This window comes from Cloeon dipterum, chromosome 2, assembly GCF_949628265.1.
Source record: "Cloeon dipterum chromosome 2, ieCloDipt1.1, whole genome shotgun sequence".
In the NCBI taxonomy this organism is placed as follows: domain Eukaryota; kingdom Metazoa; phylum Arthropoda; class Insecta; order Ephemeroptera; family Baetidae; genus Cloeon; species Cloeon dipterum.
In genome coordinates this window covers 1,404,466-1,417,399 of record NC_088787.1, presented here as the reverse complement: position 1 = coordinate 1,417,399, position 12,934 = coordinate 1,404,466, and the positions used below count along the sequence as shown (strand labels likewise).

The 12,934-nt window shown below is 40.9% G+C and overlaps 1 protein-coding gene across 1 annotated transcript; it reads right to left on the bottom strand.

Annotated features, from left to right (window-relative positions):
• Nucleotides 1-1,906: 1,906 nt before the first annotated feature.
• Nucleotides 1,907-3,017, bottom strand: LOC135937983 (uncharacterized). The gene is made up of 2 exons (XM_065481406.1): nt 2,865-3,017; nt 1,907-2,681 (listed from the first exon to the last, which is right to left on the bottom strand). The coding sequence occupies exons 1-2, from the start codon at nt 2,968-2,970 to the stop codon at nt 2,065-2,067; spliced, it is 723 nt and encodes a 240-aa protein (XP_065337478.1). The 5' UTR covers nt 2,971-3,017; the 3' UTR covers nt 1,907-2,064.
• Between the last annotated feature and the right edge of the window lie 9,917 nt (nt 3,018-12,934).

The window sequence follows — 12,934 nt, the reverse complement described above, 5'->3', positions numbered from 1 at the left end:
TTCCCACTTATTGAAACGCCACAAATGTCTCCTAAAGCTGTTGGAAAGACAGGATCAAAGTTGGCCTAACCGCATAGAAAAAGGCCTGCACCTCGCTTTGTGCATGTGCACGCGTAGACAGACACGTACAAGGAAAAATTGCAGCAACGATTCAAGCAGCAGGACTGACTGGTTGAAATATTTTTTCCCAACATTAAATGCCATTATGACCATAGGCTGACAGTTTTTAACTAAATTCTCAATTAATTCCACTGGTTAGTGCTAAATAAGATGTTAAAATGATGGATATACTGAAAAATAAGGGAAAGAGAGGGCTAAAAATACGAATTATATCAGTAATTATATTTTAATAATTTTTATTTTCAGTAGTTTTGACACAGACTGCCAGCGAAAACTCATTTAACAAGGGGGAAGGGGGATGGACCTGCGCAGGGCAAATGCGCGTTGATCCGCTTGATCGGATTTTACTTAAGGCAGTAGCTACGTTGCTTCAATTTTATTTTCCAGCGCCACCTTTTGCGCACTTGGTTCATTTCATTCATTTCCCCCTCCGTACGCTTGGCTATGCCATTCAAAGTCGCGTGTCCGCTTCATTGGCAAGCCTTCCCCCTCCGTCTATGACGTCACACAAGGCGCTACCAGCGCCGCGTCTGAGGCACCTGCTGAACCTCTTCTCTTAGCTTTGGATTTGCAAGCTCCGCCTCTTTTTTGCTTCATTCTTGCCCCCTCCTGCTGTATGCTATTCAAAGTCGCGTGCCTGTTCTTCATGCCGATTTTCTCCCCTCCCCAACTGACGTCACGCCGAGTGCCAGCAGCGCCGCGTCTGAGGCGGCTTCTGAACTATCACAATTAGGCTGCGGCGACGACGCTGCCTCTGGCGGCCACTGTGAAACTGAAAGCATCGAGTGAAACCCGCTGTTTCGTGGTCAAGCTCAACTTTTTAATTTTCCTGGAGTGTAAAATATTTAAATATGATCTAAATTTTGTGTCTCTTTTAAGTTATTTTATTCCATAACTATATTTTTCTACAGCGCGCATTTAAAATATTAATCAAATTTATTCAGGCCAAAAAATCTTAATTTTTATCTTAGCCTTGTGTTTCACACCGATAAAAAGAGACGACTACGAGACAAATGAATTCACCGTTGCTACTAATTTCTCATCAGAGTCGATGCATAGAATTGAACGTCTTTTTGTCTTTTTATCCGGCTGGTGGCTGCCGAAGAGGAAAATGAGGATTTTAAAATATCTCAATTTAACTCGACACGTTTTACGTCCTTGTGACTGCTACGCTGGCTTATTGCCGGCCCGCCACCGCCGCGTTCGCTCCAATCTCCGCAGCTTTTTCCTTCTCGCTTCTCGCTCTGCGCCGAACACCGCGAACACGCCATACCGGTCAAGTGTTCCCCGCGCTTCTCAATCTCTCTTTCTGCCTATTTAAAACTTAACTAGGTTTCTCGCACTCCTCATTGAAAAACCAGAGCAAATAACCCAGACACAGCACACGAAAAGAGATGAAGAAGCGACGAGACTGCCAGTGTCGGCCATTTCTAGCTATTAATTAAATTTGAAGGACTGGAGACGCGGAGAAACGGTCATTATAAATAATGATATTATTTCTTTTTGATTTCAAGTAGAATTTGACATCTTTTATCTGCTTAAAACATGAGATATGCTCATTTATTTATCAAGATGTTTTTAAAAGATTTACTTTTTAAAATCTGCTGAAGACAAAAAGACCACATTTTTAGTTTAAAATTCCTTATCTCAGCTTGACTCATTTCCTACCGACCAACAACACGCTGCTCTCAATCCCTTTGATAAAAATTTGAGGATAAAATAAATCATTTGATTAATTAACTAGTGTTTCCAAATTTTTTATTCTATACAAAATAAGCAAGTTTATTCATAAAAACTCAACGGATGGATTATTGAACATAAAATACATAGAATTAATAAAAGTTTAAGTTTACGATACATGTTAAAGATATATGCGTCTATGTAAGGAAAATTAAGTTAATTAATAATTTTATTCTTATCCTAAGAATCAAGATCTGATGGTGTTCAATTAAGGAGTTGTAGGTATTGCGTCGACTCGGAAGTAGTGTCCTCAAATGGTGTCGTGGCGGAAGGTTCCGGTTTAACTTCATCGTACAGAGGTTCCGGTTGAGCAGTGCGGACGTAGTCGTACTCGAACTGGAGTGGAGCACGAGGGGCCTCTCCAAATTTCTCGAAAGTCCTCGGCCTCTCAGGCATCGCTTTCACTCTTCTCGCCGATCGCGGGCTGAGACGAATCGGTGGCTCGTAGAGACCAGGAGAAGGGGGCCGTGCGGCAGCCTGGTCGTTTTTTACTTCCTCGTACTGCACTTCCTCGGGGCCGACGTCATCGTACGCGGCCGGCTCGTCGGGTAAAACGGACATTTGTTGGGCCTCGTTCGTGTTTTGCGAAAGGGAATTTTTTCTCTTCAGTTTCAAGACGAGCCAAATAATGACAATGCTCAACAAGACGACGCTGAACACGTTGGAGAAGATCAGAATGATATTCAACAGCCGATGTTCTTCAACAGGCGTCGAAGATTGTGTTGTGGTCGGAAAAGACAAGTTGGATCGTTCTGCAACGGTGACAGGCGTTAGTTTGGTAGTTTGGGAAATGGCAGTGGTGGTTGGAATGGCTCGCGTAACTAAAAATTTCGACATAATATCATTTCTTCTAACAAAACGATATTCCAACTGTCATCTAATCACAGCGAAGTTAACAAAATTTGGAGGAAATATTATTGTAATTTTAAATTTCATGTTTTTTTAACATGGGCTTTTTGAATTGTATTAAATGTGAATAGCTATATATCGTAGGATTTAATTACCTGTGGGTGGATAATCAAACATGTAAGAGCTGGCGCCGACTTCAGCCTTTAGAAGCCTGTACCTTGGTTTACCCCCTATTTTATTAAGCTCAGTCATCCATAACATTCCGGACGAATCCAAGGCAAATGAAAACGGCCAATTATTATCCTGGCTTCCATCCTAAAATATGCAACGAGCTGTTGTCATAATTATTCTATTTCAAAATTTACTATCATGTTTGACTGCCGCGAAATTAAGATTTAATTATTTTAATGACACATACCTTAAGCTGATGAAAAGGCTTCTCCTGGAATTTCTGTGAAGTGTCCCACGTTGCCATGTAGTGTTTTGACCAAAATGCGGCATACATGATCCCATTGCTGTCGATCAGCATTCTAGTTGTCGATGCAGTCCAATTTCCAATCGGATTTATAGTTCTGTCCTTAACGGAAATTGAAAAGAGTTCAGCGGGGTTGTTTTTGCTAATGAAGAGCTTTCTCGGATTGCTCGTAGGGGCAAGGGCAATTGAACCGTCCCATCCTATTCCTGGCGTGTACAAAAACCATGATTGCTTTGCCGTCAAATTAAACACGACAATGCGTTCCTGTTTCCACCTTGCAATGTATGCAACATATCCACGAGGAGTCTGGTCTAGAACTAGATCGTTAGTGGAACCGTTAAAAGAAAACTCATGTTTCAGTTCCAGTTCATCCTTTTTTTCCAGGTTGTAAATCAAGAGTTTTGCATAGCATTTGTCACTTCCGTTGTCCAACACCCACAGCCTACCAAGGGCGTCAACTTGCAGCCCCCTTGCAGCCTGGATCTTTGTGCAGTAGCCTCCTAATGTCTGCAAGAATGCATCAAATCCAACTCATAAATATTTTTACTTGCGTGTAGTCTAAAAATTACTCTTCTTTTCAATTTTAATATTTACTTCAATTTTTTTAGTAAAAACCTGGTTAATATGCTATAATGAACATGAATTGTGGACAAAATATTGAGTCTAAATATTCCCTATAAATACGTATTCGTTGGATGCACAGGGCTGGACTGTTATCCAAAAAATCGCCGGGGCATTCTTAATTTTGGGGGCCCACGAGACCGGAGAAGCCCACCCCCTTCCACCCCCACCCCAAGCGTTAGTGAGGGAAAACAGATAGGATTAAGCGCCGCTTGAAAGTGCTGCAAAATTATTCAAGCTAGACATTTCAGTGGATTCCGCAAAATTAAAAAATATTGAGGGACTTACATCATGTTCGTCCCACGAAGGGAATGCTGTGAGCTTCGGAGTCGCCGAAGAGGACGCGCTGCTCGTCGGCAAAGACACCAGACTCACCGGAATATTGTAATGTTTCTGGAGGCTGAGGAAGATCCTTCCTCCGTAGACAGCCATGAAACGAGGTTCAATATCCTCTGGTTTGAAAGTTGTATCCTTTCTCCTGATCGCCTCTGACCGCCACTCGTAGTCCATTCCATTAGACCAATTGTAGACTTGAGTGAAGTTGACAGCGTCGGCCACGGAAAGGCAGAGAAAAACGACCAATAAACAGTAGAACGGAGCCATGCTTCTCAAGTTTTCAAACTGAAAAAAGTGATTAAAAACATTCCTGTGTTTTGTAGCCTGTATTTATTAGGATGCCGCTCGTGGTATTAAAAAAACTGTATTAATGAAGTTAATTAAGTAGCATCTTCTCAATTAAACAAAATATTTTAGTAAAAAATATAACTAAGAGCCCCATTTATCAAGGTTGCGAAAAAAGCTTCAGAGATATTTATAAAAAAGGTACAAACCTCACTGAGTGAAACAGAGTTGAGTCTCAGGGCATGTTCGCTGCATGTCGAGTGACTTAAGAAAGCAACTAGCTCGCGTCAAGCAGCACGTACACCCGGAAATTTTCACTCAGAATTTGATTTTGATAAAGGTGTGATAAAAGATAAAGCAGTCGGAATAAACTCCAGCGCAGAAAAAATTGGAAATCCCAGAATACTGTTAAATAACATGGTGTCTTCCACGGTTTTGAAAATTAATAATTCCGGACTTCAGAACAGCATTTTAAATCCATAATCAATGAAATGCATTCGATAAAAATATTAAAAGAAACGAAATTTCTATCTCCGCGTGCCTAAAACCAAACCTCCGTCAGCAGCAAGTATTAACAAATTTTTCACCCGGGCCGAGCAGGTTCTAAACTCTATTAATTGCGTTTTATTTTCAAGCAGGATATCAGTTTTGCGTCAGAGATTGATAAGAAGTGGCTAAAAAAAGTCACACACTCACTACAAATCAAGCAACGCGACTGTTTTAGAGCTTTTTTCTAGGTTTCTGAACCACAAAAATTCGTCTAAACGAGCTATAATTTAATGTTCTAATAAGAGAAAAGAATTTAAATTTTAATGTTTCACACGTCTCGATGCCTTTTTTTCGCCCTGCTCTGCGTATTTTTAATGCTCCAAAAATCAGCAGAATAATAAATTGCGTTTCATTTTCAAGCAGGATATTCGTTTGCGTCAGAGATTGATTAAAAATATGTGCATGAGTGGTCTGACCGCAGAAACAGGCCTGCACCTCGCTTTGCGCACGCACAAGGAAAAAATGTTTCAAAAACTCGGCACAATCGCAGGATATCGAAATAAATGCGCACATTATATAATTTAAAATTAATTTTATTTAGTTGACAAAATAGTTACAACGACACCAAACTCGGCAGGAGCAAGAATATTTAGTAGCCTGCACTTTGCATCGTTCCCTTTATAATTAAAATTAAATACAGACAGCCAAAACTTTCCCGACGAAAGTAAACGGCCAACTATTATAGTATCCGGATAAACCCAATTTCCCTCCCTTTCTGCGAGCCTAAAATTACTTCAGCAAATGACTCACTGTGAAATGCAGTTTAAAATTTAACACGTATCAAGCTGCCAAAACACGATTTTTTTACTGCGTTCAATTTTAAAGCAGGAAATTTGTTTGCGTCAATCGGGCGCGATAAGAGTGGCTGCGATATCAAAGTCGGCTTAACCGCAGAAACAGGTCTGCACCTCGCGCTTTGCTTTGCGCACGTAGACACGTACGAGGAAAAAATGCGGCCACAATTAAAGCAGCAGGTACCATAAAGAGCCAGCTGAGTTTTTACCTGCCGGACTTTCGATAGAAACACTCTTAGTTAGCCAGTTGCGTAATACGTATGTTGTAATGATGGGAGAGTTAAAAAACAAGGAGAAAAGAGTGAACAGGCAATTATATTTTATTGATTCAGATTTCCAGTAGTTTTGACACAGAGCCACCAGCGGAATCTTATTTGAAATGGCGAGGGTTGTGGATCTGCGCAGGGAAAATGCGCGTTGGTCCGCTTGATACAATTCTTCTCAAAACGGCGGATTGCTCTTTATTTTACTTCCCAGCGCCACCTTGTGCCCATGGTTCATAATCATTCATTCCCCCAGCAATTCATTGTCGCGTGTCTGCTGACTGGTCGACTTCCCCCTCCATCTATGACGTCACACGAAGCGCCACCAGCGCCGTGTCTGACTGAGGCGACTCCTGAACTACAATCAGGCTTTGGCGCCAACACTGCCTCTGGTGGCTACTGTAAAACCAATTTTTTAAATTTTGGCGCAGTTTTGGTTTGATAGCTTGCCTCCTTTAACGAGAAAATGTATGCAGGAAGTAAATAATGTTTCCCTTTGGCGAGACTATTCGGCTCCTTTTTGTGCCACACTTCCTGGGTTTTTAGCCTTGGCTGGTGACGTCAGCGGCAACGGTGGGGGAGTGGAAGGGAGGACGGGGCGACTGGAGGCATGGCAGCCGAAAAGTTTGCAAGGAGGAAAATATTTTAATGCTCCTCTTTAATTGTTATAATTTAGACATTCACATGCAAGTCCCACGATGGAAATGGGGTGAGTTTTAGAGGCCAAAAATACGCCCTGCTGGTCGGCAGAGAGACTCGATACACGAGGATGCTATGTTTTTGTTCAGCCTTTTTCCGAAGACAGCCATGTAAAGAAGACAAATATTTCCTGGTTTGAAAGCCAGTCTGCTAATCGCCTCCGACGGCCACTCGTAATGCATTCCATTTGCCAGCCAAAAAGATTTTTGGGGCTTAAAATTATTAATCAGCTAAATAAAACACTGTGAAGTACAGTTTTAAAGCAACCAAGCCGCGGCACAGGAAGGCGATTAATTTTCAAGCGCAGGATGTGTGTTTGCGTCACGCAGTTTGATAAGAAGTCTATAGCCGATATCAAGGTCGCGGCCATGAAACATATGCGACTAAAATAATCACGCGCCTCGGTAGCAACACAAAAGGAAAAACTTAGAGCGCAATGCGAGCAGCTGTTCGAGCAGCCATCAGCCTGTCTGATTAAACAAAACAAATACTTTTCAGTGCGCGGCAAAACTCGGGATGGATGGCAAAGAAATTAACTGGGAATTCTCGTCGAATTATTTGTGCCCCTTTGTGCTTGGACCAACAGAATTCAGAATGCTGAGAATTTATAGAAAAGAGGAGACGAGAGAGACAAGAGATACCTGTGGTTTTACCCTCCCTAAAAATGTGACAAGCTTAATTAATATTTCAAGAGGGAAACATTCCGTTGCGTCTCTGTTGATGCCATAACTGCCACACCCCCTATTCGTAGAATTTAGAACTTGTGAATTTTTGCGAGGGGATGTTAAGTTGCAGGGAGCAGGGCGAGCGGTGGATCAGACGCAAGATTTCGTTTCTCGTATCCTCTTTTTTATTGTAATTAAAAAGGTATTCCAGATACTGCCAACGATCTCTGATTCTAATAATAGCAAACAGAGCGTGACATTTAACTTTTTCCTACCTGATTTTTAGTATTTTTAAATTAAATGCCCGAAATTATTGCCAACAACTTTGATTTAATCGAGCTTGTTATATATTTACAAACAATATATCTTATCTCTACTCTCCTTCCTTTAATTAATGTCGTGCTCGAAACGGCGTTCTCTTAACCTGAATTCCCTGTTTCACTTTACTGTTCAGCATTATTTCATTCAATCTTCCCTTCCAATCAAAATCGCGTATTTGCTTGTCTGGCAGACTTCCCCCTCCTTCTATGACGTCACACAAAGCGCTACCAGCGACGTGTTCGATGCAACAACTGCTGAACTATCAACAGGCCCCTTCTCTTGGCTTTGCAAGCTCCGCCCCCACTTTATCGTTCATTCCCACTCCTGCGCGTTATGCCACTCGTCTGGCAGATGTTTCCCCCACCGCAAATGGCATCACTCCAAGCGCTGCCAGCGCTGTGTGTGAGGCTGCTCATGAACTGCAAACATGCTGTGGCGACTACGCTGCCTCTGACGGCAACTGAGCAAGGCTTGAACGCTTAGGCAAAGAGGAAAAGACTACGTTCAATCATCTGACGACGTTACGTGATAAAGCGGTTTGAAAATCAGTTCACTTTATAATAATTATTTCAATTCTTTTGGACTGGAGGATTCTTTAATTTATAGCAAATTTCTGCTTTATTTTTTTTATTGAATGGCTTTGGAAAATATTTTTGATTATGCAACCGGTCTAAAATCAACGCTGTGCAGGTTGCATTGTATTTAAATTAATCTTGAAATTTTGGAGCGATGAGATGGATAAACCTTAAGATATTTTTTAGCACAACATATTATTTTATTAGTTAAAACGAATTACAAACATAATTACACGAACACTATACTCGGCAGGAGCAGATGATTTGGCTTTCTCACAACCTTGGTCGAGAGGGCGGGGCCGTGACGACGCCATATAAATCATTTTCGATTTCTTCGTGCACAACTTCCGGTGAGACAGGATTCGGTACAGCGGGCATTTCCATTTCCTCGGCGGCTGTGTTGCGCTGCTCGTTGGAATTTTGCAATTTTCTAATCCTCAGGGTAAGCCACAGGTTGATAATGCAGCTCAAGACCAGGAAGAAGGCGAGTGAGCTGATCAAAGCATAATTTGTAGATTCTTCCGTTAGCCCCATATGCCCTTTTTTAAAATTTCCGCATGTACATTTCGGTGTAACAGTTCCGGAGGGAAAAATGGAGACTTCTGGAAACGAATATAGAGTATATTAACGTTTATAAACAAAATTTTATGTCACGGTTGAATGAAATTCCGATTGGAGCTATTTTGTCGGAGATAATTACCTGTCGTCGTTGAATCACTGGTGTTTGGCTTCGCACCGACTGCAGCCTTCAGTAGCCTGCACCTTGGCTGGTTCAATGTATAATAAAATGCAGTCAACCAAAAGGTTCCCGACGAGTCCAAGGCAAATGTAAACGGCCAATTAGTGTCCAGTTCTCCAACCTAAAAAGTATAAAATGGACTGTTGTCATTTTGGCTATGACCATAGGTTAAAATTGAAGCAATTAATCCGTACAGAAAACTCTCCAATTTAAAATAGTTATAAATGTTGAGTAATAATATAAATCAATCTCTTATAGAATCTAAATTTTCTTATTTAAACTGGTGATTTACCTCGTGAAAACGCTGCTCCTGAAGTGGCTGGGAAAAGTTCCAAGAAGATGAGTATTTTTTCCATAAAAAGGCGGCATACATTGTCCCCTGGTTGTCCATCAACATTCTATATGGTGTTCCAGTCAATTTCCCGATTTGTATTGGATATGCAGTTCCATTTCCGTTGCGGAGTGCGTCGACGGAAATTGCATACAGCAGTTGATTGAAGTACCGGTTGCATAAGTAGAGTTGTCTCGGTTCCTGGTCCTTAGGGGACAGGGCAATGGAAAAAGCCTCTATACCTGGCGTGTCCACTTTCCAAGATTCATTTCTTTCCAAACTAAACACGACAATGTTTTTTTCACCAAACCGCGAGATGTAGGCTAAGGTTTCGTTCAGTGTCTTGTCAATCATTAAGTCGTGCATCCAGCCGAGAAATGATAACCGATGAATTAGTCTGGTGCGATTATTATTGTTGATCAAATCGATGGTCCATATTTTAGCATTGCAATTGTCGCTTCCATTGTCCAGCACCCATAGCCTGCTAACAGCATCTATTTCTAGCCCACTAACTCTTTCAATTTTGTCACAGTTTCCAGATTCCTACAAAATATTATATACTGAAGTAAACAGGGTTGCGTATACATTATTATTTCAAGCCGATATCATCATGAAAATTGTAAAAAATTCTACACAATTCTTCTAAAGAGTGGCGATTTTCGCTGAGCGAATATTAATTGATTGTTATTATTTATTATTTGCTAAATACGTACATTCATCTCCCACGATGGGAATGGAGTGAGCTTCGGGGGTGCAGAGGACGCGTCGCTCGTAGACAAAGACACCAGACTCACCGGAAGATTTGTATTGTATTCATACAGACTGAGGAAAATCCTTGGTCCGTACACTGCCATGTAACGAGGATATAAATTCTGTGATTTTAAAGTTCCAGCTCTGCTCGCCTCCGACGGCCACTCGTAGTCCAATCCATTCCACTCGAAGACCTGAGTGAAGTTGGTGGCGGTGGCCAAGTAAAGGCGGAGCAAAACAATAACGAAGAAAGGATTCATAACTACATCGTTTCCAAACTGAAAAGAGAAAGAAAAGTTGTCAATAAAATGGTTTAAATTGAGAGAAAATGCTGTGAAAGAAACAGAAAAAATTTAGAACAGGTACAAATAGTTTTAACCTAACGAGTTGAGACATTATTTGTCTACTATATGAAAGGAATCAATTTTAAATCCCAAAGATCCTAAAACTGCTTCCAAGAATTACGAACCTGCTCGCTGGTTAATATCGGAGGCGAAAAAGCAGCTATATGCAGTAGAATATGTTGAGTGGCTTTTAAATCATTTTGCTCGCATTTAAAAGCAGCCCACCCGGAAATATTCAACCATAGCCCAATCGATTGTGATAAAAGCACTACGCAGAAGGCAATAAATCAAATAGCTGACGCAATATGCTCCTGCGCACCAAACAAGGAAAACTAAGCAGCACAAACTGTAAATTACAGCACGTCGGGAATCGAAATTTTTTAAAATTTGTAAGCAATTATTTCAACACTTTTTCCGAGGGTTATGAAAATAATTGTTAAGCTATATCAGTGCACGGAAAAGCTTGATCCACATCGATGTAACACTTAATTTGTTATGTACATTTTATAAGAATACAGCATTTCTCAGTATCAACTTGAACGTAGCCGCAAAAAAAGCAATTTTCCTAAAAAAAAGACAATTCTATGGAGACTTTGAGGAATTAACTATATAGCCAATTTCTCTTTCTGTGGGCGTAAATTTATTTCAGCAAATGTCTAATTATTGAAATATAGTTTAAAATTTAACAGAGATCAAGGTAACAACTCGAAGTCGTGGATATTGCATTCGATTTTGAAGCAGGAAATTTGTTTACGTCAATCTCGGGAATGATAAGAGTGGCTGCTATCAAAGTCGGCTTAACCGCAGCAAAACAGGCCTGCATCGCAGGAACATGCGACAAAAACCAGGAAGAATTTCCAAAACAAATCAAGTGTTTGAGGCAGCTTAAACAATCAAAGCATTATAATGTTCTCGGATTGTTATTTTTTTTGTCTCTTCTCAAGTACTTCCCGTGTGCTATGATAGGAACACCGATAGGCCAGAGAAATTATAAAGCTAGTTCTGAATAGTGGCCATTGGAAAGAAACCACAACCATCCCAATTGAGCTTTTCAAGTTGCCTCATTAACCACCTTTTTCCACCTCTGACATCGAATAGCCGCATTATTAAATCCAAGATTTGCTCAAATGAAGTCTAAAATTGCCTTGAAAATCGCGGGACAGTGGCTGGCTGAACAAAATATGAGAATTAATCGTGTTTTGGGTTTACCATTGCTGGAGGAGACATTTAAACACTCCTTGTTTGAAGTTTCTGCTGTCTTTGATTTGCCATATTTCATGAGACTCAAACAGGACGCATACTTTTGCGTCAGAGTAATACAAATAAAAGTTTAACCGCAAAAACAGGGTTGCACCTTGGTCGCAACCAACACCACACTGCTGAGGAAAAAGAAATTTTTTTCAAAGTGGCACTTTTGGAGTTTGAGGATGAAACCCAATGTCTTTTTGCGGGCCAACAAATACTTCAGCAAATTAACAAGTACGAAACGATATTTAAAATTTAACTCAAGCTGCCAAGCCGTAGTTTTGGTTTGCGTCAGATTTTCAAGCAGGAAATTTGTTTGCGTCAATCGGGGTGATAAGAGCGGCTGCTATCGAAATCGGCCTAACCACAGAAACAGGCCTGCAGCTCGCTTTGCGCACGTAGACGCGTACGAGGAAAAATAACAGCCACAATCGAGGCAGCAGTGCTGACTGGGTTAACTATTTATCCTAAACAAAGTGCCATAAAGTCAATTTTTTTCCTAAATTTTCGATTAATACGCTTGGCCAGTGCTTATTAATATTTTGAAATCATGGAAATGCTGAAAATAAGAGGAAAAGAGTATTTGCAACGTGAAAAAAACATGCAATTATATTTTAATGATTTTATTTTCAGTATTTTTTACCCAGAGCCGCCAGCGAAAACTCATTTAACACGGGGGAAGGGCAAATATGCGTTGATCCGCTTTGATTGGACACTTCTCAAACGGCAACCTGCTTTTATTTTATTTGACTTCTAAGCGCCACCTTGCGCCCTTATGATTCATTTCCTCCTATACTGTATGCCATTCAAAGTCCCATGCATATTCTTCCCGCCTCACTGACGTCACGCAAAGTTCCGCCAGCGCTGCGTCTGAGGTGGCTTCTGAACTAACACCATCAGGCAATGGCGACAACGCTGCTACTGGTGGCCACTGGGAGAATCATTGAGTCAAATCAACGATTTTGTGTTTTTAAGCGAACAATATAAGGTCGGCCCTTGACTAACACTGCTCAACGTTCTTCCTACCTGAGGGCCTAAAATAAATTCTTCAAATAGTGACTAATTGTGAAATACAAGGCTTATAATTTAACACGGATCAAAGCTACCAAGCCACAGTATTTTATTTGCGTTCGATTTTGAAGCAGGAAATTTGCTTGCGTCAATCGGGGTGATAAGAGCGGCTGCTATCGAAAGCGGCCTAACCGCAGAAACAGGCCGGCACCTCGATTTGCT

Coding starts and splice junctions, on each gene's coding strand:
- LOC135937983 (XM_065481406.1), bottom strand. CDS start 2,970: ATGTTATGGATGACTGAGCTTAATAAAATAGGGGGTAAACCAAGGTAC. Junction 2,682..2,864: donor GTTTGATTATCCACCCACAG/GTAATTAAATCC, acceptor CGAAATTTTTAG/TTACGCGAGCCATTCCAACC.